The sequence below is a fragment of the Canis aureus genome, chromosome 4 (genome assembly GCF_053574225.1).
Source record: "Canis aureus isolate CA01 chromosome 4, VMU_Caureus_v.1.0, whole genome shotgun sequence".
Lineage (NCBI taxonomy): Eukaryota > Metazoa > Chordata > Mammalia > Carnivora > Canidae > Canis > Canis aureus.
The window spans coordinates 60,908,959-60,935,424 of record NC_135614.1 but is presented as its reverse complement, the minus strand read 5'-3'; the positions used below and the strand labels follow the sequence as shown (position 1 = coordinate 60,935,424).

General features: G+C 42.7%; 2 protein-coding genes across 5 annotated transcripts in view; one reads left to right on the top strand and one right to left on the bottom strand.

Moving 5' to 3' along the window:
- Nucleotides 1–684: 684 nt before the first annotated feature.
- TIGD6 (tigger transposable element derived 6) lies at nt 685–5,222 on the bottom strand. Of its 2 annotated transcripts, XM_077895930.1 has the most exons (3): nt 5,028–5,222; nt 4,727–4,801; nt 685–2,409 (listed from the first exon to the last, which is right to left on the bottom strand). In XM_077895930.1, the coding sequence occupies exon 3, from the start codon at nt 2,324–2,326 to the stop codon at nt 752–754; it is 1,575 nt and encodes a 524-aa protein (XP_077752056.1). In that variant the 5' UTR covers nt 2,327–2,409; nt 4,727–4,801; nt 5,028–5,222; the 3' UTR covers nt 685–751. The 2 variants fall into 2 exon arrangements, with proteins under 2 accessions (XP_077752056.1, XP_077752055.1); XM_077895929.1 differs by lacking the exon at nt 4,727–4,801 and having other exon boundaries at nt 5,028–5,220.
- A 260-nt stretch (nt 5,223–5,482) lies between these two features.
- HMGXB3 (HMG-box containing 3) overlaps nt 5,483–26,466 on the top strand; it is a 47,204-nt gene continuing 26,220 nt past the window's right edge. The window contains exons 1-7 of one of the 3 annotated variants that reach the window (XM_077895923.1): nt 5,483–5,760; nt 8,370–8,508; nt 9,406–9,580; nt 12,721–13,218; nt 14,283–14,381; nt 19,872–20,003; nt 25,036–25,454. In XM_077895923.1, coding sequence (XP_077752049.1) covers nt 8,372–8,508; nt 9,406–9,580; nt 12,721–13,218; nt 14,283–14,381; nt 19,872–20,003; nt 25,036–25,454 — 1,460 coding nt within the window. In that variant the 5' untranslated portion in view covers nt 5,483–5,760; nt 8,370–8,371. Of the gene's footprint in view, nt 5,761–5,784; nt 5,900–8,369; nt 8,509–9,405; nt 9,581–12,720; nt 13,219–14,282; nt 14,382–19,871; nt 20,004–25,035; nt 25,455–26,466 lie in introns of those variants that run through there. The other 2 variants (XM_077895926.1, XM_077895924.1) reach the window with 2 other exon arrangements.

The following is a 26,466-nucleotide window of genomic DNA, read 5'->3' as shown; positions in this document are numbered from 1 at the left end:
CTAAGAAGATTCTAGAGTTACCAAATCAGTAGAAAGGAGTTAGTGGATCCGGAATAAGAACAGCTAATGCTCCCCTCTTTTTCTTTTGCTAGTGAGTGTGAGTATTCAGTTGGTTGGCTGAAGGGAGAAGTACTAGAATCCAGCTAGACCAGTGGTTCTCAAAGTAGGGATCCTGGACCACATTAGCATCAGCATGACCTGGGAACTGGTTAGAAATGCAAATTTTGGGGCCCCATCTAAGACCCACTGAATCAGAAGACTGGAGGTAGAGCCCAGCAATCTGGGTTTTAGCAAACCTTCCAAGTGAGCTAACATTTGGAAACCACTGAGCTCCAGACCCACAGTGTGCTTGATTTTCCTGTGGTCAGCACAGTAATTTCCAAACTTTTCTGGACATTGGAATCACCTGGGGAGTTTTACAAACTACTAAGGCTTGTGACCCAGCACCATAGATTGTGATTTCATTGGTCTGGGATAAGGCCTGTGCTTTGGAAATTTTTTAAAGATCCTCAAGAGATCCTTAGGTGCAGACAACTTTGGGAACCACTTGATTAATCAAAAGATAACACACATTAGTCAAATTTCATTTACAGATTCCACTCAAGGAAGTTTCCTGATTATTTCAGAGGACTGGAATGTTGTCATTATAATATTGCTTACATTTTAAGTTCAATAGCCTATCTTAAAAGAAAAAAAACTTTATTCTCGTAAACTACATTTTCAAAATGAATAGAGGTAGGAAATGCCTATGTTATTTTGTTTCAAGGAAATCTGCAATTTTGGAATCAACAAGAGTTTGTGTCATTTTTCTCATTAAGTATTCATCAATACCATTCAGCTGTCCAAAAATGGCATCAGGAACCCCTATGCAAGTGGAAAGGAACTGTCTAAGTTTCTGTACACTTGAGATGGCCTCTGTGATGGTGATTTTTGGCTGCTGTGCTAAAGATGCCTCCTCTTCCTCTTCACTTCCGGCTTCATCTGTATTTTCACCAACCTCCATGCCTGGGATGACCTCTGCGTCTATCAGCTCTTGCGAGATGATGAGGTCATCATCTGCAGTGATAAAGTCCTGGACATTGATTTCATTGGGGACACAAGTGGCAATAGCCACGGAGTGCCACAACTTCTCAATGGCTACCTCTGGTTCACTGACTGCTGCTTCTGTGTCAGAATCCATCAGTTCCATAGGGATGATGCCTGCCTTCTGCCAGCATCTCACCACCGTGGACTGCTTGACTGACCACCATGCTGCAGCAATCATGTCAATGGCCTGCCTAATGTCCACCTCTTTGTGATCTTCACTGCTGCGGAGCTTGAGGAGGATCTGTTTCAGGAGGTGGCTTCGGTACAGCACTTTCGTGGTGTGAATTATGCCGAGATTCAGTGGCTGCAGGACGGCAGTACAGTTAGAGGGCAGGTAGCCCACCTGAATCCTTTCCAAGCGGGGCAGCATGTTGTGAGCAGAGCAGTTGTCGATGAGCAGGAGGATGCGGCGCTCTGCCTGCTTCATCCTGGCATCCACTTGCATCAGCCACTCATTGAACAGATCCTGCGTCATCCATGCCCACTGGTTGGCTCGATAATCACATGGGAGGGAATGGACGTTCCTGAGACAGTGTGGGTTGGCTGACCTACCAACAATCAATGGTCTCATTTTTTCAGTCCCGGAAGCATTGCAACAAAAGAGTGCTGTCAACCGCTGCTTTGCTTTCTTGCCTCCTCTACAATGGTCCCCTTTAGCAGCAAGCGTGTGCTGGGGAAGCAACTGGAAAAACACTCCTGTCTCGTCAGCATTAAAGATATCATCTGGGCTGTAGTCTGCAATCAGTTTTATAATTTCCCCTGCATGCCACTCATTAACCTTATCTATTCCTAGACCATTCATTAATCTGTCACTATCCTCTCTACAGACTGCTTTCAAAGCAATTCCGTGGCGGTCCCTAAATCTGTTCAGCCAGCCCACACTTGCTTGGAAATTGTCATAGCCAAGCATGTTGGCCAAGTTTAGTGCTTTTTTCCGAATGACAGAACCAGTCACAAGAATGTTTTTGGCATGGATTTCCTGAAACCAAGCAAAAACAGCCTTATCAATGTCGTCATAGAGAGCGTTCCTCATCCTTTTCCGCTGGGGTCCTACAGATGCCTCCCGTACCTTCTCTTCAAATTTGGCCCTATCCTTTAAGAACGTAGACAAAGTAGAAGGAGTGATACCGAATTCTTTTGCCACATCACCTTTCCTCTTTCCCGAGTCTACAGCTTCCACAACTTTCATTTTCTCCTCCAGGGAGAACTGCCGACGTTTCTTGTTCCCCTTGTTTGCCATATTCACAGAATGAGTGCTGGGTTACAACTACCAGGGCTGAGTGTGTTCCTCCTCTTGGCTTGTTTTGCTGCAAGTGTAGAAAACTGAGGAGACAAAATGTGGCGTACGTGTCAGGAACCAAAGATAATGAATTCCCCCTAAAAGATGTCATATTTTTCAAAATCCTACTAGGAAATGATAACATAAGGCCAAAGCCAAGAGAAAATAGGATTTATACAACTGACTTTTTGTAAGGATTACTTATATAGGCTCAAGGAGTGTTTGAAATAGAAGAGATCTTACAGAGGATCTAGTTCACTTAAACTTTTGGAGCTTCTATAAAAATAATGTCAGTTCTATTGTGGGAATAGATTGAAATGATATATGGTAAAAGAGGTTTACAAACAGCAGTGCACTGTATAAATTCAAAGTGTTATTACCTGGGTCATTTTATAACAGAAACTGAGGCTCAGAGAAGGGACTTACTCAAGTTCATACAGCTCAGATTTCGTGACTCAATTAGTGCCTTTTCTGCAATTCCATAATCCTGCTGGATATTCCACCCAAATCAGATCTTCAAAGCTCTATCACTATTTGGCTTGGATGGATTTTCAGTGAGGGAATGTTTCTGGTAGCCACACATTCATTTAGTGAATATTTATAGGTGCCAAGTGGTAAGGATACAGTGATGAACAACACAGTCAAGGTCCCTGCCCTTATGAAACATACAATATGCTGGAGTAAGATAAACAAAATAAGAACAGATAAATAAGATAATTATAGAGTCTTATATGACCATGAAGGAAGTAAACATAATCAGGCAGTAGCAGTTTTGGTAACTGCCTGTGAAGACATTTTATCATGAGAGTCCTCAAAGGACAAGAGAAGCTGCTGTGACTGCCCCTTTGCAAGGGCTGACTCCTACCACCACCTCCACACAAGTATCTATCCATTCTTGGCATCCTCTGTGTGCAAAGCACTGTGCTCGATGCCAGCCAACCAAAGACGGAAGGAGCATACTGCTCACCATTGAGAAGCCTATCCGGGAAGCAGGGAAGATGAACACTGGAGTGCATGAAAACTATAAGAGGTTACAGAGTCCTTATGAACTAGAATACGGAAATGAGGATGATCAACTGGGTGGGACACGGATGGGTAGTGTGCTTCAAAGAAGAAATGATACTGATGTCGGACCTTAAAGTATAAACAAGTGGGAGTTCATGTGATAGAAGGAAATATGTGTAAAGGCAACAAAGTAGTATAGAAAACAAGATGGAATGGTCCGGGGAAAAAAGTCTTTGGAGAAAACACAAGAGCCAGATCATAGAAATTCTAGCTTGATCCTGGGACAATAGAGGCCATAGAGGTCTGTTTATTTAAATGATGCCATCAGATTTGCACTTTAGAAGAGTCCTTTGGTTGCAAAATGGAGAACCTAATGGGTAAAATCCATTTTCCTACGAGGTGGCCCTAAATCTGAAGATAAAGGCAAGCTAGGTTAGTAGGCCACAGACAGTTGGGATACAGTACTTTGAATGCAAAGGGAAGCTACTGAAGGATTTTAAGAAAGAAGAAAGACAACTACTAGGTAAAGAATGGAATTGAGAGAAATAGCAGGGGACTAGTTAGGAGGCTGCTGCAGGAGTCCAGATGTGCGATAATGGTGGCTTGGACTACAGTAATCGTGGATATGGTAAGAAGCAGTTGGTTAGGGACTATGTTTTTTGCAGATCTTGCTAATGGACTAGATGTCAACTGCAAGAGGAGTTCAGGATAACTGCCAGATTTCTGGCCGGAGCACTGAGCCATCAATGGTTGGTCGTGCCATTTTTACAGAGATTGGGAACCAACTGAAGGGATGGAAACCAGTTATTGAAGATCTACTTCGTAATCAGAATTTGTTACTTTACATGCTTTAATACAGCTGACACAACGGCAGGACTTGGGATTTTCAAATCCAGGGAGACTCAGCACGAAGCCAGCGTTCTGAACATACAGTACTACACACCTTGTTCTGGGAACTACCAATATGGAGCGGTGACCTGAGAAGAGAATGACGTAAGAGCCAGGCCAGCGTCTGGTAAGTCAAGCGAAGTTCGAATTTTATTCTACGTGAATGAAAAGACACTGGAAGGTTTTGAGCAGGGACTGACTGAATCAGTTACGGCGCAAAAAAGATGCAAAAAGATCAATCGGCCTGTTGCGTGGAGAATGGACTGCAGAGCGCCAAGAGGGGAGGTGGGAAGACACTGCATCGATCCAGGAGGGGGGATAGTGGTGACTAGGAGACTGGGGACAGTGGTCCAAGGAGGAAAGTATGCAGGTTGGAAATACACTTGCAAGACAGTGGGGGTGGGGTGGGGTCGTGCAAGGACTTGTCCAAACGTAGAACAGTCTGCGACGCTGGCGGGAGAAACGTACAGCATCCTTGTCTGATTGCAGAGCCTCTCCACTTGGTCACTGGGCGCGGTTTCAATCACTCGAGGAACTCCCCACCTAAGTGTGTGTGTGGGACGGTGGGGGGGACGGCGCGATGCGGCACTAAGCTGCGAGAGCCGCATCCTGAACGCGCAGGGGCGAGCTGGGCGGGGCCGGGGTCGGGGTCGGGCCTCCAACACCGCGCTGACCGGGTGCTGCGGGGGCTCCCCGGGGCCCGACGCGGCCCGGAGAGGCGAGGCGGGGCCTCGACCTCCCGCGCTCGGCACAGCCCCGCCCCGGTTACCTGAGCGCCCCACGGCAACGCCCGGGGCTAAGCGGCCTGCGCGTCCCACCGCGGGCGGCCGCAGCTTCCTCCTCGTCCCGGAACCTCTAGCCGGAAACAGTCCGTCCGCCTCATCAGCCCCCTTCGGGCGTCTAGGCAGTGCCCGGGGGCCCGTCCCTCCACGAGGGCCGCACTGTCGCGCATGCGCCAGGGGACGCACGCAGTCACGCGCGGCCGGCCGCTTCCGGTGCGCCGCGAGGGCCGCCGGGAAGGGTCTCCCTGGCGATCCGAGGTGTGCTGCCGCCGCCGCTGCTGCCGCCGCCGCCGCCGCTGCCGCCGCCGCCGAACCGGTGCTGCGGGGACGCCCGTGGTCCTGCCGTCTCCCTCGGGCTCCCCGGGGCTTGACCCCCGGGGCCCTCGGCAGGCGTCGGCGAAGAGCCTGCGGGGCGAACCCGTGCCCCACACGCGCCCTCCGCGACCCCACGTCGCGACTCCGACGAGGGGGAGCGAGAGGAGCTGTCGCGACTCCGCGCCGTGTGTCGCCGGGCGGGGCCGCGGGGCCGGGGCTCCTCCAGCCCCCGGGATGCGCGCGCGAGCCCTCGCCTCCACTTCCTTGTTGCCGCTGTCACGACCGGAGCCGCCTCTCGCCGACAGCGGGGAGCGCGAGCGCGAGCGCGCCGGCCAGCCCCCTCGTCCAGCCCCCGGGCCGGGCGCCTCCGGGAATGTGAGCCGCGCGGCTCGCACGCTCCTCCGGGTAAGGCCCGCCCTCGAGCGCCGCACGGTGCCGCCGACCTGCCGGGCGACCTCGGGCGGCTGCCGCGGCGCTCCGAGCCCTGTGCTGTCGCCCCTGCCACGGACGCGAGCGGCCGCCTAGTCGGCTACTCCCGCGCTCGGTACGTGCGGGACATCCGGGACCCGGGCCGCGACAGGAGCTCGCCCAGAGGCCAGCCCGGGCCCCCGCCGGCCCGACTGTCAAAGGCCACCTCCCGAGGTTTGGAGGAGCCTCTGCTGGAACAGCGGAAGCGCCTCAGATTTCATGTACTGCCCTTAATCCTGTTTTACAGATGAGAAAACCGAGGCTTAGAGCAAATAGGTTGCTCAAGGTCATAGAGCTCTGTGTGGGTGTTCTAGAAACGTGCAACTTAAATCCTCAGCTTTCGCCTTTCAAAGCCCTCGGTTGGTTTCAACCTCTGTATTATTCTGCCTTCTTGGGCATTGCTGTACTGAGGCCTAGGGTTTGAAAAATAATCTCATAACCAGGCTGAAAATGGGGGTAGTCAAACAAGCAGAAATCCAGAGTCGTCCCTTCCTGCCCCCCACCCCCACCCCAAGGCGGTTGTAATGACCATGTTTCCTAAATTATTTTGCTCTGGGTGGTAAAACCGAGATGTCATCCCTTACAGATGCGCTCCTGCAGTTAACTGTTTCCCTGCAAGACTGTTAGGGGCAGAGAAAAAGCACAGATCCCGCCCTGGATAGCCTTGATTTGAACTCTAGCCCTTCCCCTGTGAAGGCACTGGCCTATGGCTTACCCAACCAAGTTGTGGGCTATGTTCTCTTCTTGGGTTGCACCCTGGCGGAATGCAGGATTTATTTGTCTTAAATGGGAAGGAAAATCATGAAGAGATGACGCAGAACAAGAAAGAACCTTAGGAATAACGTGTTTTTAACTGGGAGAGATCTTTAAAACTGTAGGTCACGTTATTGTTTGTCTGCATTTGCTAGGGGAGAGTTTTTGGCTTTCCCAACATTCTCAGAGGTATTCTTGCCTCCCCCAGATTTAGGAGCTACTGATTTCAGCCTTCTGGTCTCACATGAGGAACAATTGAAATTCAGGGTGGGATGTAGACATGTCTGAGATCACATGGTTAGAGTTGAGCCTTGGAGCCGGGTCTCCCGAGTTATCAAGCAGTGCTCTTTTTCTCATTTCACCTTACCAGATACCTCATTTGTAGAGTGAGGTTTAAATGAGGTGTGAGTGGGTTTGTAATACACAGATCTATCCTGTGTTTATTGCCGCAACTCTGTCTTTCCAGAATCCTAAGTTCTTTTCTTACAGATCCTAAGAGCAACTGCAGTGTATCATTTCTGTCTCATAAAATTGAAGTGGTTTCTGGAAACCTTTCTCCCTTCAAGGATTGAGTCTTTTGGGTAAAACCCCAACTAAGAATGTGGCCACAAATAGACTAACTGTTCTTGAACTAGTCATTCAGGGTTTTTTTGTGTGTGTGCCTTCCTTTTCCTAGGAAAAGCTGTTGTTAGATTTTCTGTTTCTGAAGCCAGAGAACTAATGCTGGTCTGTCAGATTACTGTTTAGACCTAAGCTGTCCAGTACCATTATCACTAGTCATATGTGGCTAATTTAAATTAATTACGATTAAAACAATTCAGTTTCTCAATCACACTAACCACATTTCAGGTGTTTAATAGCTGTATTGGAGAACGCAGATACAGAACATTTCCATCATTGCAGAAAGTTTATTGAACAGTGCTGGTTTAGAGGGTTGCCAGTGGAAATAGGGAGCAGTGTAGTATAACAAAAGAAGGCTTAGAGAGTTGGCTTTTTGAATTAAAAAAAAAAAAAAAATCTTGTCTTTCAAGTCCCTGTTTGGGTGTGGTGGCCTTAGGCGGGTCATTAAGCACCTCAGCCTCAGCCATAAGTTATTAATCTTTACTGGTGAACCCTTTCTTTTGTGTAGCACTTGACTGTTCTCAAATAGAGTTATATCTATAATATCTTTTGAGCCTTGTCACCATAAATCTGTACTAAGATGGGTGAGATACCTATCTTTTTATATGTGAAAAAATTGAACCTGAAATAGCTAAAGGACCTGTTCAAAGTCACACAAGCTGGCAGGGTGTAAAGAAATGTCTTACATATAGGCACTTCATATCTTATGAATAACTGAATGAATCAGTGAGGCAGTTTGCTTAAGGTAATTAAACATGAGAGAAGGTCCAGAACTTCTGACTACTGGCCAAGTATTCCTTTCACCCGTTACCATGTGGAATTCTTGTACTGTGGGCCTAATCTTTGAGTTGAAGAATTACTATATCTCATGAGTGAATATAAGCAAATGAGCTGTCAAAGCTAGTGATCCTAAATTTGCCTGGTCAGAGAAATCACCGGAGGTACTTAAGCATATAGAGTTCCATACCCTCTGGAGATTCTGATTCAGAAGAGCTGAGGTGGAACCCTGGGTTCTGTATGTTTCTTAAGTACTCCCAGTGCTTTTTAGGATCTGCTGAGTTTGGGAGATGACAACCTTGAGGCCCTAGCAGGGATAGGGGATCATTGGATCAAGTGGCTGCCACCTTTAGGATAAATTCTTGAAACCTGTTTGTATTTGACTTTTCCTCTAGCCATGGATGCATCATATGATGGTACTGAGGTAACTGTCGTGATGGAGGAAATTGAGGAAGCCTACTGTTATACCTCCCCTGGGCCACCCAAGAAGAAGAAAAAGTATAAAATACATGGAGAAAAGGCCAAGAAACCCAGGTTAGCCAACACCTTTTGGTAGCTGACATTTATAAACACAAGCTGCTTGGAGAACTGTGTTGAGGAAGACTTTAGGCTGTGTCTGGATTCACCGAGGGTGCCGTGTCTGTTGTTGAAGTCTCTGGATGGGCATTGGTGTTGTGGGGAGAGGGAGATGGGGAATAGGAAGTGGTTGATTGATACCATCAGTTGCCATTCCTGGGCTGGATCTTGATCATGTTTTCAGGCTCTCATAGGAAATTGTACAATACAAATGGTGGAAGCTGTGTACAAATGAAGTATGTTATTTATTATTAACATTGTCAACATTTAAGGATTGGAAATAGAGAATTAATGAAAGTACAGCGTTATGAGTAGTACCAGTGATATGTGTAAAGATTATCCATGTTCTAGCTCTAATCTCCCTCTTAACTGGACACTCCAACTTCTTGCTGAGGTCACCACTTTTGGGTTACTTTGGTAGTTAATTTACTTCCGTTTCTCAGCTCTCGGGAGGTGCTGTTGACCCGTGAGGTGATCAGAGGCTGTGTAGAGGAGTAAAGCTTGTGTGGGGGGGGGGGGCCATAACCAGACTGATTAGCTCCATGAGTAACCTTTTCTGATAGTGGGATGACAGGGCACATGTGTATCTGCTCATACTGACCTTTAAAGCCAATCATTCCTGCAGAAAAAGTAGTCCATGGAAAAGTAAATCAGACAAGCTTTTGCTTCCAGGTTTCTGGAGGGAGAAACCTCCTATATACTATCTGGGGCTTTTCTTTGTTTGCTTCAGCCCATATTTAGATAAGTGCTTTGAAATGAAAAGCTAGGTTTTTGCCTCTTCACTCTCAGACCTGACCATTGAACTACTTACTGGTTGAATGAAGGAAAATCTTAAGAAATCCTTGTTTCCTTTAGGTCGGCTTACCTTCTATACTATTACGACATCTACTTGAAAGTGCAGCAGGAACTCCCCCACCTCCCTCAGTCTGAGATCAATAAGAAGATTAGTGAAAGTTGGAGGCTCCTCAGCGTGGCGGAAAGGAGTTATTACCTGGAGAAAGCCAAACTAGAGAAAGAAGGCTTGGATCCTGTAAGTAATTTTTTTCCCAGCTAATTTCTCCATTGGGTCAGTAGGGAAGGCCTTGGGAAGCCCCCACCCCCTGTTTTCCTTTTTCCTTTTCTCTTCTTGAGCAAACTTTGAGTTGAGTCAGTGTTACCTATCTTAATGGAGTAGCTTATGTAGGCATTTCTCCTGCACCATGGGTTCATGTTATTCATTGAAGGTCATGAGTATGTGTTCTACTGATTGGTGTCAGTTTTAAAAATGTAATCAGCAATTGGGCTGGGGAGCTTGGAAGTAGATACAGCTGCCTTGTATAATGTGATGTTCTTCAGTTACCACTGGTGGTTATGCACTATGCCAGAAGCCGAAGATGATGGAGGAGACAGGCTTGAAATAAAGAATGCATGAGGAGGTGTTCCAGTTTGTCAGCCATTTTGTATTTCTAGTTAATAGTAACATAACACTGACAACTATTTGTACCGCTGGTTTTTTGTTAGACTGAGATTCCTGCAGGAAAAACAATCTTGTTATTGCAAGGTTAACCTTAACTCCTCTTTTCATTTAAAATATTATTTCTGATTTCTTTTTTTTTTTTAATTTATTTATTTATAATAGTCACAGAGAGAGAGAGAGAGAGAGAGAGGGACAGAGGCAGAGACGCAGGCAGAGGGAGAAGCAGGCTCCATGCACCGGGAGCCCGATGTGGGACTCGATCCCGGGTCTCCAGGATCACGCCCTGGGCCAAAGGCAGGCGCCAAACCGCTGCGCTACCCAGGGATCCCTCTGATTTCTTTTTTGATAATATAGAGCACAGATTCTTTAGGAATGCAACAGCTATGTTATAGCAGAAGAGGTTGTGTTTTCCCTTAGTGGAGGCCATCTGCCACTGCCATTTAAATGACTTGCTCTTATTGGCTTGGCATTCCTCTTCTGGAAAAGTTTTGTGTTATCTAAAGTCTTGGAGATACCAGTCCATACCCCTTCCTTTAGATGATTTGTTTCTTTTTCTTTTTTTTTTTTTTTTAAAGATTTTATTTATTTATTATTGAGAGAGAGAGAGAGAGGCAGAGACACAGGCAGAGGGAGGAGCAGGCTCCCTGCATGGAGCTTGACATGGGACTCGATTCCGGATCTCCAGGATCAGGCCCTGGGCTGAAGGCAGGTGCTAAACCGCTGAGCCACCCAGGCTGCCCAGATGATTTGTTTCTAAACTGAATCTGGGGGACAGTTTAGAGGGGAGGAGAAGTGAAGTCTAGGAAAAGTGCACTTACTCTCTGTGGTTTCCCCATCATAAAGTCAGCAACCTTCTGCCCTGGTACAAGAAAATGTTACATTTTCCCAGAGGGATAACCGTTTTAAAGCTAGACACTAATGTAGGTTAATACTTATAAGACGTTTTTTATATAAATCATCTACAATGATTTTTTTCTTGTCTGGGACTTTATAGCTACTATTATCTCTACTGCTATTATCAAGACATGAATTAATTAGCTCTGATATTTACTAACTGTGACCTTGGAAGAATCATTTAACCTTTGAGTCTTCATTTCCTCATCTGAAAGTGGGGAATAATAGTATCACAATGTTTAAAATAGATAATATAAGGGACCTAGCTGAGCCCTTGGCACATAATGCCTTGGTCAGTAAATATCACTCTTTAGTAGGTTAAGTGTCCAGTGACCATATAATAAGAAAAGGCGTGATTTAATGAGCGTCTGAATATGCCAAGACTAGGTAAGGCTTTGGGGTGCCGTGTTTGACCTCTCTCAGATTGCCTGGTATGAAGGTGAGACCCTCTAGCCTGCATACTTTGGGAGCCTGTCAGAGACCTACTGGCAGCCTGGTTTCTCGGCAGCCCTTCTAGTCTCTTGCTGGACCAGTGGTTCCATGTCATTCAGGCCGCCGTGGTGTCTAGGTGCCTGGATTTGTTGATTAAGTCCAGATCATTCTATGCATTTGCTACCATTTAATCTTGTTCTGACCTGTCTGCTTCAAAGGGTGACTTGAGAATGTCATTTCTCCATTATCTCTTCAGTAAAGGCTCCATAAAGGATTTGGCCTGTCTGCTTTTATGTTTCATCTGAGTGCTTCTTTCAACTTTCATCTCTGAGTGCTTCCTTTGTACCTTAAGTAGTCTCATCGACTTCTTGCTTTTGATGTATTTAAGGATCCTTTTGTAATGGACTTAGTGTTCCTTTTAAAAGATGCATCTGAAATGATTTCCATTTAATTTCAGCTTTCATTTAACTTGACTTTGAACTTTTCTGTTTTCCTTATTGGGTAACTTGCAGCTTAATTTGAAAAAAATAAAAAACAAAAGTACCTTTTCCTTAGCCATGAAAGGTTGCACTTCTAGTACCTGGTTTCCTTGCTCCTTAGAAGACCTGGCTTGGAATCCTAGCTTTACGACGTACTGATTTTGTATTTGGAGAAGGTTTATCTCTCTGAGCTTCAATAGGAATAGTAATATTACCCAACTTAATAGCATTGTTAAGGTCAGGACAGTATTTTCTAAACTTTAAGATCCTAGTCAGTGTTAATATTTGTATCCCCCAGTATATTCAGGTCCTTGTCAGATATCCCCATCCATACATACTTTCTCTCGTGAAGAGATCAGTTCATTTTCTGCTCTGTAAGTCTGGGAGAAACCAGTGTTATCAGAACCCTTGCTTTCTGTCTTGAGGTCCAGTATGGCCTATTGGCTTGTATTTTATGCTTTTGGGGGTTTTACTGAACAGTATACATTCTACTACCTTGGAATTCTAAAGTATCAGAGCTGGAAAGGAGCTCATAAATAACTATATTCCGATAGGGCAGCAAGACATAAAAGTGGAAAGTATTTGCTCAAGGCTGTGCAGATTTGGGATTCCAGCTCCCAGTTTCGAATGCCGAGATCATTGCCCTTTCCAGAGTCTGATCCCTGTTATGAGCTCGTGTGTGATTGAGCAAGTAAGCTACATGGGCTTAAGTGTGGTTCAGAGGAAGACAGCGTTGCTGTTGGCAGAGGCTGACCCTCTCAAAATCTTAGGTCAAGAGAGGAGTCTTTCTGGTCCCTTTTGCAGAAAATAATCCAAAAACTGAAAAATGTAATCATAAATATATGTGCATGTGGTCTTAACTACATTTATCTCTGCTTGTCTCCCCCTCACTGGCTTCCTGGCCCTCAGAACTCCAAGCTCTCTGCACTGACTGCTGTTGTTCCGGACATCCCAGGTTTCCGCAAGATCCTCCCCCGCTCAGATTATATCATCATCCCCAAGAGCAGCCTGCAGGAGGACCGCAACTGCCCTCAGCTAGAGCTTTGTGTGGCCCAGAACCAGATGTCCCCTAAAGGACCATCGCTTGTGTCCAACACTGCCCCGGAGGCAGTGCCCAGCCATGCGGGCATGGCAGAGCAGTGCCTGGCTGTGGAGGCCCTAGCTGAGGAGGTGGGAGCCCTTGCCCAGCCGGGTGTCGTACAAGAGATCACCACCTCAGAGATCCTCAGCCAGGATGTGCTCCTGGAGGAGGCTTCCCTGGAGGTAGGGGAGAGCCACCAACCATACCAGACAAGCCTGGTAATTGAAGAGACCTTAGTGAATGGCTCACCAGACCTCCCCTCTGGAAGCCTGGCTGTGCCCCACCCCCAAGTTGGGGAGAGCATGTCAGTGGTAACTGTCATGAGGGTAAGTGACTTTGTACTGATGTCTCTTTTGGTTTATCTGGAACTACTACAAAGGCAGCTAGCACTGTGCAGTGGTGATTAAGAGTACTGGTGTGGACTTCTAGTAGGACTACAGTCCTCTTGAACCTTTTGCCCCTGGGCTTACTTAAAGTTCTCCTCAGTTTCTTAAGCACTCAACCAACTCCTTTTGCCCAGCATAGCCAGGACTTTCTTCACATGAGAGTACCTGAAGTATGTAACAGCATTTAAATAATACAGGCTATCCATGAATCAAAGCCAGGATCTCTCAGGCTATTAGGATTTTATGTTCCCTGAAGATTGTGTCAGCAGACACAATGGCACCTTGAACTGTTTAGTAGGAGAATTTCCAAATAGTCTTCCTGGGTGCAGAGTGGGTAGGAAAAAGAAAGCTCTCTTCAAGGCCAGGTTGATAAGAACGATAGTTAAGAGGGAAGTCTCTCCAGTGGCATAAGTCCAGCCATTCCCGGTTGAAGGGAAAGAGCAGTTTCAGCAATCCCACAGCCTGGTCCCCCCAGAAGCAGGGGAGCTACCACCACGCCTTCTATTACCCTGGGTAGTGTGGCATCCTCAGAGAGGAGGAGTTCTGCCCCGGTCAAGAGGAATATAGGATGGCCTATAAGTACGAGAGCATTGTAGCCCCATGCAAAGGAATCTGTGTTAGACCTAAATCCATTTTATTGTTCCTGCCTTAGTGCTACTTATGATAATGAAGCATGCCACCTGCCTAGTTAAGCTAGATCAATAGGATGTTAAGAACACTTGGCAGGGTCAGAACAGTTGGGTTCTTTCACTAACTGCTTATGTGATTTTTAGGAGTCTTAAGTTTCTTAAGACCTCAGTTTTCTCATCTTTAAAATGAGGATAGTCCGCATTCTCTGCGATAACAGTTTACTCTGTCTTATTTTTGTTCTTAAAGTTTTGAGATAGATTCATCTTTTTGGATAAGCACATTGTTTGTGATTATTGAACTCGATCAGTCTGTGTTGTGGGCGGCCCTGGGTGTTCTTCATTCCATAACTGTCCTTCTCTCCGTTGTGCCCACAGGATTCCAGTGAGAGTAGCTCCTCTGTGCCAGCCACACAGTTCATCATGTTGCCTCTTCCTGCCTACTCAGTTGTGGAGAACCCCACCTCCATCAAACTGGTCAGTGTGTGGAGAGTTAATGGAGATAAGGGCTCTGTAAGAATTCTCCCCCTCGTAATTTTCTAAAAGTCTTGATGACGTTGAGGGAGATAGGACTGCCAAAGGTCTCAAATCACCTGCTCCAGGTATTCTTTAGTGGGTGTGGGGGTGGTGAGGAGAGTCTTTGAATGGAGCTCTGCAGGATCTTAAACTCCTCAAGATACATACAAATTTTTCTCTTTAAGAACATTTACCTGGGATAGATTCAGTGCCTCTTACCAAATTTTCAGAAGTATATGTGGTATAGAAAAATTGAGGGCCACTGATCTGATTCAATCCTATTATTGTACAGATTAGAAAAAAGGCCTAGAGAAGGAGAAGGACTCTATGATTCAAAGACACTGAGCTGCAAAACAGGCCAGAACCAGGACTCTGGTCTTTTGATTCTCAGTTAATGGTTTTCCTCATCACATACTGCAGCATCTGAGCTGAAATTTCTCCCTAAATATTTTAAGGTTTTTTGTGCTGTTATAATTGGTAGTTCAAAACTTTTCAATATCTGATTATTCACTACTAATATATAATAACATAGTTGACTTTTTTTTGCATATTAAACTTACATTCTACAACTTTTATTTTGCATATTAAACTTGTGTTCACAACTTTAACATTTGTAGTTTCTGTTGTATTTTCTACATAGTTTTGTTTGTGAATAAAGACAGTTTTATTTCTTCCTTTCTCATCTGGATTCCTTATTTCTTTTTTCTTACTGTACTGTTTGGGATCTCTAGTACAATATTGACTAGAAATGGTCAGAGCAGATATTGTCATCTTGTTCCTCATCTTAGGAGGAAGACATTCAGTCTTTCACCAATCATTAGGTGTAATATTAGCTATAGGTTTTTCATAGATATCCTCCTCAAGTTTAGGAAATTCTCTAATGTTCCTAATTTGCTGGGAGCTTTTATCAGGAATGGATGTTGGATTTTGTCAAATGTTTTTCCTAGGTCTGTTGAGATGGTTGTAGGAATTTTCTTTTTTAGTTTGTTAATATGGTTAATTTCATTGTTTTTCAAATGTTAAATCAATCCTGCATTCCTGGAATAAATGCCACTTAGCAATCATGTATTATCCTTTTAGCATATTGTTGGATTTAATTTGCTAAAACTTTTCTCAGAAGTTTTGTGTGTATATTCTAGACACAAAATGAGGGATGTTGGTCTCTAATTTTCTTTCTATAATGTTTGTCTGGTTTTAGTATCAGGTTTTAGTATCTACTATTACCTAGTAGAAAGAGTCAGGAAATACTTTATCCTCTTTACTTTTCAGGAAGAGTTGTGTAGTATTGGTATTATTGCTTCCTTAAATGTTTGAGGTCAAATCTGGGCCTGGAGATTTCTTGTGGGGAGATTTTTAATTGCAAGTCCAATTTTTAAAATATATATAGGACTATTTAGATTATATGTTTTTAAATAATTTTATATAGATTTAAATTATCTGTTTTTGAGTGAGCGTTCGTAGTTTGTCTTTCAGGGAATTTGTCCATTCCTCTAGGTTGTCAAATTTATTGACATAAAATTGTTCAAAACATTCCCTTATTTTTAAAATTGTGATGAAATATACATAACATAAGTTTACCATTTTAACCATTTTTTTAAGTGTGCAATTCAGGGTCATTAAGTATATTCACAGTGTTGTGGGGTCATTACCAATACCTATTTCCAGAAGTTTTCACCATCCCAGACAAAAACCTTATGCCCATTAAACTGTAACTCTATTCTTCTCCCCCAGCTCCTGGTAACATCTGTTTTACTTTCTGTCTTTGAATTTGCATATTTTAGGTACCTCATGTAAATGGAATCATGCGAATATCCTTATGGTCTCATTTTTTTCACTTAGCATACTATCTGTCTTGTGCCATGTATCAGATCATTACTTTTTGTGGCTGAATAATATTCCATTGTGTGTGTATACTACATTTTGTTTATCCATTCATAGACATTGATGGACATTGAGTTTGTTTTCATCTTTGGGCTATTGTGCATATTGCTGCTGTGAACTTTAGTGGATACGTGTCTGAGTCCCTGATTTCAGTTTTTCAGGAGATACCTAAGAGTGGAATTGCTGGATCATACGATAATGCTGGGTTTTAAAATTCTAATAAATGCTTATCTTATAATATTTGTAGACTGTAGTGATTTTACCTCTCTCATTACTGATAGTGGTAATTTGGTCTCATTTCTATTTTTCCTGACAAGCTTGGCTAGAAGTTATCGATTATATTGACCTTCAAAGAACCAACTTTTGGTTTCATTGATTGTCTCTATTGTTTTTCTGTGTTGTAGTCACTGATATTTGCCCAGATCTTTATTATCTCTCTTCTGTTTCCTTTGGGCTTAATTTATTCTTTCCTAGTTGTTTTTTTTATTTTTTTTTTATTTTTTAAGATTTTATTTATTTGAGAGAGCTTGAGAGCAAGCACGAGTGGGAGGGAGTGGCAGAAGGAGAGGGAGAAGCAGATTCCCTGCAGAGCAGAGAGCCCAGTGTGTGCAGGCCTTGGTCCCAACACCCTGAGATCATAACATAAGCCAACAGCAGACACTTAACTGACTAAGCCACCTAGGCACTCCTCTTCTCTAGTTTCTTAAGACAGAAGCTGAGGTCATTGATTCAAGACCTTTCTTTCCTAATACAGCTGCTTAGTACTATAAATTTCCCTCTAAGCACTACTTTGGTGGCATCTCACAAATTTTAATATGGTATGTTTTCATTTTCATTTTGTTCAAAGTACTTTCTGATTTATTCTTTGACCCATACGTTATTTAAAAGTACATTATTTGCTTTCTAAATATCTGGGATTTTCCAGATATCTCTCTCTCTCTTTTTTTTTTTTTTTAAGATACTCCCTTTTATTGATTTCTGATTTAATTCCATTATAGTCAGAACTCTGCAGTTTATAAAACTTGAATCCTCTTGAATTTATTGAAACCTATTTTATGGCCCAGAATGTGGTGTGTCCTGATAAATGTTCTGTGTGCCCTGAAAAAGAATGTATCTTCTGCTGTTGAGTAGTGTGTTCTATGTATGTCAAGTTAGGTCATGTTGATTGATAGTGGTCAGCTCTTTTATATCCTGACTGATTTTCTGTCTGTTTCTTCCGTCAGTTATTGAGAGAAGGCATCCACCTATCACTATTAATAAGTTTTATCTTTTTTTTCATTTTTATTAGTTTTTTTGTCATGTATTTATTTTGACTCTGTTAAGTACCTAAACATTTAGGATTGTTATGTCTTTTTTTTTTTTAATTTTAATTTTGCTTATTTGAGAGAGAGCACAAGCAGAGGGAGGGGCATAGGGAGAGGGAGAAGCAGACTCAACTCTTCATGGGCAGGGAGCCCAATAGGCAGGACCCTAAGATCATGACCTGAGCCAAAGGCAGATGCTTAACCAACTGAGCTACCCATGCGTTTCAGGATTGTTATGTCTTCATGATGAATCGACTCCTCCATCATCATGAGATGACCACTTTTTTTATCTGGCAGTATTGCCTGCTATCTCATTTACTTTGATAATGAGCTTTCTTTTGATTATTGTTATTAGGAAGTTGTATCTTTTTCCAGCGTTTTACTTTTCCAGCTTATCTTTGTATTTATTTATTTTTTTTGTAGGCAGTAATACAGTTTAGATCTAAAAGCAAGACCTATCTGACAATCTCTTTTTTAATTGTGGTATTTAGGCCATATATATTTAATGTATAAACACATAGTTAGGTTTAAATCTGTCATTTTACTCTTTGTTTTCTCTTTGTCCTGTTTTATTTTACTTTCTTTGGAATTGAATGTTTCTTATGAATCCATATTATTAATAACTCCCTTCTTGGCTTTTTAGCTTTTAACTTTGTTTTAGTTATTGTGGTTTTTTGGGGGTTTATAGTGTACATCCTTAACTTGCAATAGATTATCTTCTAAAACCTGTGGATAAACAGTATATTTTTAGATGAGAAAGTTGTCATATCTTGAACAGGAACAGCCACTGCATTCTCATTCATGGAGAAATTACATGTTTCTCCTGAGCCTTTGCTTTCCTGGAAATTATTATTGTTCTTTCATGATTTAATAAGTGTCAGCCAGACTTTTCCAGAAGGCTTTTATAAATAATACTTAAGAATGAAACATCAGCCTGGAACACTGACATTTTTTTTTTTTCTAAAGCTATTTCTATAAGCTGCTATTTAGGAGTCTTTCCAAGTTCATGGTAATTTATTGATAGAACTGACCTAACTTAAATTTTTACTCTGCTTTCTGGTGGTGTTCAGAATGAATATTCTATATGGAGCCACAGTGAACAAAGATAGAGATGTTTTATATCCTAGCAATAATTTCTCACAAACCTATAGAATCTTGTACAGTTTAAGTGACATGGTTCCTAATTTCTTACCTTGTTTGCTCTTCAGGATACATCCATGAAATAGGAAGGGCAGATGATTTTACAGAGGAGGAAACCCAGGGCCCAAGAGCTAAAGTGACATACCTCCAGGTCATCTAGTGTGTCTGTGGTAGAGTTGGAACTCAAAGCCCAATCTCTTTCCTCAGTGCCACACCATTTCACCCTCATCCTTGACTTGCTGCTGCTATTACCATCACCTTTTCCCTAGGCATTCTGGCAGGGATAGCCTACTAGTAGCTTGGTGTTTCCCTAAGAGAGGCTTTTGCTTTTTGGCCAGGCTAGGGAAGGTGGGATTAATATCTGATAAAGCATTCATAAGTGACAGAACAAATCTGAGACGGAAATGTTTTCTTTGCAGCATTAATCAAGAAATGGAGCATGGCTAATTTCTGTTTGTAGCTGAAATGTAATAACCTGTTGTAATCATTAAGTTCAAAGAGAAGTCATTGGAGGGAATGAGAGCCACTAGCTGAATATATTCATATGCAAATAAATTATTGAGGTCTATTGGAATTCCCTTTTTTTTTTTTTTTAAAGTGGCCATGATCTATTTTTATCTCTCTGAACCCTAAGTCCTTGGTTTTCAAGTAGTGGAGTATGTGGAAGGAATCTTGGACCAAGAAGCAAAGACTTCAGGTTCTAGGTCTACGTGTGCCCTTGATTCACTGTAAAATTTGAGCCAAAGTGTTTAACCACTTTGAATCGCAATAATTATATCTACTTGATAGCATTGCTGAGAGTGCTAAATGAGATACTGGTAAAGCCTTTAGCACTGTGTGGTCCTTGGTTTAATTAGTAGTGGTTGTTGCTATCTTTATTCTTCCTATACCTATCTGTGTAACCTTGAGCAGCTGTCTTCTCTCATTTGAACTCAATTTCTCTATTTCTGAAAAGTGAATTAACTGTATCTTAGTACCTTTCCAATTCTGACCTTTTGAGATGTCATGAATGGACGATTCTTCTGCAAGCTGGCATCCTCCTGGCATTGTTGGGGTTATAATGGTCATCAGGATCTGAGAGGGGTTATACTGTGGTGTTGATTCTGACTTGCTTTTTTCCTTACAGACCACTACATACACCCGCCGGGGCCATGGGACGTGCACCAGCCCAGGTTGCTCCTTTACATATGTTACCAGGCACAAACCACCTAAGTGCCCTACCTGTGGTAACTTCCTAGGAGGGAAGTGGATCCCAAAGGTAAGGTCCATTGGCCATTGCTGCTTTCAAAGCCCCACAAAGTAGGCTCCCTGTTCCCCTTTAGAACAGAGGACTTAAATATTTGTTTTTATTTTTTGACTATACGAGTTAGTTTTATTGTAGACTGTTTAAAAACGAGAATAAAATATTACCTATAATGTTATACCATCCAGAGAAAAGCAATTATTGTCATTTTGGTGTATTTTCTTCCAGTCTTTCTTTCTTTGAATTTACAAGTTCTGTAGCTTGCCCTTTTTTTTTTAACTTAACGTAATTAAATACTCTTCAAGACCATTATCTTTAATTGCTCTATAACTTCTGTGAATGACTACACCATTTTGATTTACTCATTTCCTGTTAGGGTTAAATTTTTAATAATCTACCCTCTACACTGTTTAGTTTTATTTAGATACATAATTCACATCTGTTCACTTTTTAGCTGAGTCCTTTCAGTATCCTATAGTTCCTATTAAAAGCAAAGGTCCTTAACCTGATATTTAGGTCTTTCATTATTAACTTTCCAAATGTATACCTCTGTCTCTGTTTCTAAGTAAATGATGCTTGATAAATAAATGAGTACCAGAGCTACGCCCTGTAAAATTCAGTTCAACATGTTGTTACTTATTTTATGCTTTGCACTGATTATATAAATCATACATACTTGCCACATTTTTTGTTTAAGACTAAATTATTAGGGTCAAAAGAACTAGAGTAGTCAAGGTTGGGTTATAAAGCAGATGATCTTGAAAGATCAGTAGAATTTAGGTAGGTAGAAAAAAAGAGGGCATTGTTTTTGTGAAAATAACTTAGACTAGGTTTGTGTTTGTTAGGTGTCTAACTCAGCATGGTCCAGACTTAGCTGTGTGGAGAAAACTTATATAGTGGCATATCTATTAAGTTCCTCAGAGGCAGTTTCCATAGAACATCTCTGTAAAATACTAGGGTGGTGACTTTTTTTCCCCTCTGGTTGTGTGTTGGGAGTTTAGAGCATCACTAATTCCAGGAGACAGAATAGGTTCATAATTAAGAATACACCCCTGGGGAAGCCTGGCTGGCTCAGTTGGGAGAGTATGAGACTCTTGATCTTGGGGTCATGAGTTCGAGCCCCATGTGTGGAGATTACATACATACAGACATAAACAAACATGAAAGAAAAAAAGAAAATGTATTTGGTGTCTGCACCAGGTTCCTGGCACTGAGTTCCTAAAACCCTAGAAATTTCGAGTGATAAAAAGAGAGGGGAGCATCTTTGGGGGCGGGGGGAAGCTTTTGGAGTCAGCTTTCCTCAGTTTAAACTTCGGCCTCCCAAGGATGTTAGCTGTGAAACCTTGGACAAGTCACTTTATGTCTATTTATTTGGTTTATCTTTCATTTGTAAATGGAAATTAATAGTTGTGCCTGCTTCATGAGGATTGACAGAGGGATCAAATGAGATTATCTCTCTAAAGTGGATGGCATATTCCTAGTATAGAAATCCTTCAGTAGGGGGGTCACTGCTGTGACTATTGGCACCAATGTAATTGTCTCTATTACTGCTTTTCACACTATCTCTTCAAGGGCAGGAAGGACCTAGTGGCAGTGTGTTTGAGGAGATTTTGTTGAGTTTCTTGTGCTCACCGTCTCTGTTGTGCTGCTGTACAACACTTGGTTTCCTCCTACCCTAATTATTTTCCCCAACCTCATCTGCAGTAGAGAGATTGACTAGGATAGTCGGGATTCTCCTTGGCCCTTCTTCACAGGTGCTCAGCAGGTCTGTCAGATGACCTTATTTCTTGTGCTTTTGTATGGAAGGGTTCTAACTGATCCTGTGGCTGTGTCTCCTTCAGGTTCTGTTTTTACTTTGACTTTTTTGTTTATGTCTTTTTTTCCCCCTTTGACTGAAATAACTTTTGAGCCATGGTTCTGAGATCAAACTCATGATGTGAAACCAGTTTTTTTCTTAGCTACTTGTCCCTCATCTTGACTTGTTAAGCCAGATTTTTTTCTCCAAAGGTTTTTTAAAAATTACTGGTAGGAGGGCAGCCCGGGTGGCTCAGCAGTTTAGCGCCGCCTTCAGTCCAGGGCCTGATCCTGGAGACCTGGGATCGAGTCCCACATCGGGCTCCCTACATGGAGTCTGCTTCTCCCTCTCCCTGTGTCTCTGCCTCTCCCTCTCTCTCTCTCTCTCTCTCTCTCTCTCTATCTCTGTGTGTCTCATGAAAAACAAAATCTTAAAAAAGAAAATTACTGGTAGGAGCACCTGGGTGGCCCGCAATGGGCTCCCTGCTCAGTGGGGAACCTGCTTCTCTCTCCCTTTTCCCCTCCTCCTCTGCTCCTGTTCTTGTCTCTCCCTTCCTCTCTCTCAGATAAATAAAATCTTGAAAAAAACAAAAAAGAATTACCCTGTAAAGAGTAGATGCCCTACTTACTAAATCTCATAGGATCAGAATAGGTGAGCGTAAGAAGAAAAAGTGTAACATTTAGCATTAGTGCACTTAGAATTTTAGAGATAGGGACGCCTGGGTGGCTCAGCAGTTGAACATCTACCTTCGGCCCAGGGCATGATCCTGGAGTCCCGGGATCGAGTCCCACATCAGGCTCTCTGCATGGAGCCTGCTTCTCCCTCTGCCTGTGTCTCTGCCTCTCCTTCTGTGTCTCTCATAAATAAATAAAATCTTAAAAAAAAAAAAAAAAAAGAATTTTAGAGATAAAAGTAACTTTGGTTATCAGATAGTTCAAGTCCAGATCTCTAGCTGAGGAAAAATAGATTCAAGAGAAGTGACTTGTTAAGGTCACATAGCTAATTATGTCAGTGCTTTTCCACTAAATCACACTTCTCAGGCATTGCTGTGCTGTTTAGCTGCAGAATCTTAAGATTTCTTGTCTGATTTTTGAAGCAGCAAGTATAAATAGTTTCTAAAAGCTCCAAATGTGTTCATGCCCGTCAGGAAATGACTCACCTTTTCTTGCATTGTTCCAGAGTTCATACTGGCTAAAATTAACCCAAGAAACGTTCGGCACAGTTCCCAATGAATTGGATGGAACAAAAGATGGCATATAAAGTTCTTTAGCTCAAGGCCTTACTCCTTTAGCTCTCTAATAATGGTAATTGAGGTCTCTGTAAGCGGGCAACTGGTAGCATTTACCTTCCATCTTGAAAGAAAGTGACATCTAAAAAGGGTAGGTTGAGTTAAGGAAATGTTAGCTCACTGGCTAATTTTTTTGCTGTGATTTCTTAAATTATTCAGTCTCCCTGCAAAGGATTTTTATCTAAAATAGCCTCCTTAGTGGGCCGTGCTTTGCTCAGAGATTTCTTTACAGGGATTTAGTTTAACTTGTCTCCTGTTTTTCTGATGACTTTTCCCTTCTCCAGTGGTCAGTAGGCTCTGTGCGGTTTACTGGGAATTTTTCTCTGTATTACTTATTCTCATGGATTATTATTGTGTGTTAGAATCTGAGAATGCTTTCCTGGAGGTTTTTTTTTTTTTTTTAAGATTTTATTTATTTATTCATGAGAGACCCAGAAATAGAGAGGCAGAGACACAGGCAGAGGGAGAAGCAGGCTCCATGCAGGGACCCCGATGTGGGACTCGATCCCAGGACTCCAGGATCATGTCCTGAGCTGAAGGCAGATGCTCAACCGCTGAGCTACTCAGGCGTCCCTTTACTGGAGATTTCTTAAAGGTCATCCTTATTTGTTCTTAACTAGAAGCACTGTCCTGCCCAGGTGGCTTTGGAAATATAAGGGGTTTTGGTAGTCAGTGACTGGGTGAGAATACGGACATTTAATTTCAGTAGCCACAGATCTTAATCTAATGCAGTGTCAGGGGAATCCTGCACCACAAGTTGGGCCACCCAAAAGGCTATTGCACTGTTGTTGATGAACTCTGAGAGCCTGTCTCCTATTTCATGGTGGCAGAATGGGGGGTTCTAATGACGTTTGTCTTGTGTGACATAAGTAGTTAGAGGTGAAGCACCACCTAGGTAGAACTCAGCTTTTATGTTTTATACCTCCTTGTTTATAGTGCCTTTTGCTATTCACATGGAATTTAAAAACCTTTCTGAGACGTATTCTTGAGACAACTACAGACTTTAAAAAATTTTCTATATATATGTATTTAAATATATGTGTATGTGTACAGGTATATGTATAAATAATAGTATATTTCCACAGCAGAGCTGATGGAATGAAAGCTACCATACCAAGGAATTTTTTAAAATAGGTTGTTCTGAAATAGCAGCTGGTATTTTTAGTGAGTTTGAATATTTTCTAGCAAGTAATTAATATGTATGGATTAATTTGACCAAGGGAGAAGTTTGTGGTATGTGTGTAAGTTAGCCTTAAGACTCACCTGAAAAGAATCTGGAACGAAAAATAGAAGTTTTCCCAAAAGAATTGGAGGCTTTGAGTCTCCCTATGTGAGAGTTGACTACATTGGGATTAACTGAATCTCATAAAGGGACCACCAAGATGACAATTTAGGATTTCTAGACCCAGTATGGCAACATGTCAGCTTCTTTCTAGATGTGGAGAAGCAGGCTTTGAACAAAGATCAGGCTCAAAATATCAGCATTTATTTGCTGGAAACTTAAAGAGAAATTTTTAAAAAATATTTTCTTTATTTATTCATGAGAGACAGAGAGAGAAGCAGAGACACAGGCAGAGGGAGAAGCAGGCTCCATGCAGGGAGCCTGATGTGGGACTTGATCCCGGGGCTCCAGGATCATGTCCTGCGCGGAAGGCAGGTGCTAAACCACTGAGCCACCCAGGGATTCCCACTTAAAGAGAAATTTGATGAGAAATTTGTTAGGGGAAGAACAGCTTTATCCTATCCTGCGTGTTGAATACTGTAGTAGAAGGGACCTGTAGTCAGAAGACTTAGATTCAGGCCAGTTTTGTACTTGGCCCTTACATTAGCCTGTTGCTCTCTCTTGGTCTTCATCTCTTAATCTGTTGTCCATACATAGCTGTGAGGATCGAATAAGAGAATATTTGTGATGTGTTGTTTGCTGTAAAACGGTGTGTGCATACAAGCAGTCTTATTTTTTCTAGGAAAAGCCATCCAAAGTCAAAGTGGAATTGGCTCCTGGTATCTCCTCCAAAGGTTCGGTGGTTAAAAGAAATCATCAGCCTGTCAACACTGAGCAAAATTCCCCAAAGGAAAATGCCTCCAAACTGACTCTGGAGAACTCGGAAGCTGTAAGCCAGCTCCTAAGTGTAGCTCCTCCAAGAGAAGTGGGTGAGGAGAATGAGTGGGAGGAAGTGATCATCTCAGATGCCCATGTTTTGGTCAAGGAAGCTCCTCGGAATCGTGGTACAACAGCCATGAAGACGTCGGTGGTCAAGAGTGGTGTGCAGCCTGAGGTCTCTCTGGGGACAACCGAGAACGATAGTCCTGGACCAGACTTACCACCACCAGCTGAGAGGACTAGCACTTCCAGTCCTCTCCCTGCTCCTAAGAAGCCTACAGGGTAAACTAATATGTTCATATATTATAGGACTGTATTTAGAATGGCAGGTTGGGAAATGAGCCATGTTTTGTCCTATGTCCTTACAGCATTCTTGAGAGACAGGAGACCCCAAATAATGGTTCTTATTTTAGAGATAAAGAAACCAAGGCCTAGAACCATGGGATGATTTGCCTTTCCTCTTACACTCTGCTGTCTGTGCATTGCTATTACATTCCTGTACATCTCTTTTTGTCATTTTCCCTAAAACAATTATTAGAGTCCATTTGGTACACGCTGAGGGTGGTGTTACAAACTAGCATCGTGGTTACTAGATTTGGAAAGAAAAGTTTTATTAAGTCATCTTACAGAATGACTCTTGTCCTGGTGGTCAGAGAATTCAATTGTAGTTGTGATCAGTCTCTTGATTTTTTTTTTTTTTTTTTAAGATTTTATTTATTTACTCATGAGATACCCAGAGAGAGAGGCAGAGACACAGGCAGAGGGAGAAGCAGGTTCCATGCAGGGAGCCCAATGTGAGACTCGATCCTAGGACTCCAGGATCACGCCCTGGGCTGAAGACAGGTGCTAAACCGCTGAGCCACCCAAGATCCCCTTGATTTCTGTTTGACCTTGGACATTGTCCCTTCATATCCATTCTCTCCTCTGAAAAATCTTGAGTTGGGTATTGAAAAAATCTAATCTTAAATGGCTGACCTTACAGACTTACAATCTTACAGAAAAGATTATGTGTAAAGCTTGCACAGCCCAGTACCTTGCAGATAGGAGGAGGCCCATAAATGTGGACTATTTTTCCTCCTACTTCCCTCCTTAAAGGCCTGACTGGATTTTTCATGTGGCCCTTTCTCAGCGTCCGTTGTGGTCTTATGACTAATGGCCCTTATTTGTTTATATCAGTGGTTCTCAACAGGGAACACTTGTGCCCCCAGGAGACATTGAGGCAATGTTTAGGGACCTTTTGAGATTGTGACAACTGTGGGGGAGGAGGTGCTGCAGGTATCTAGTTGGCAGAGGC

What these genes read in the sequence shown, in the direction of transcription:
- TIGD6 (XM_077895930.1), bottom strand. Translation starts at nt 2,326, where the DNA reads ATGGCAAACAAGGGGAACAAGAAACGTCGGCAGTTCTCCCTGGAGGAG.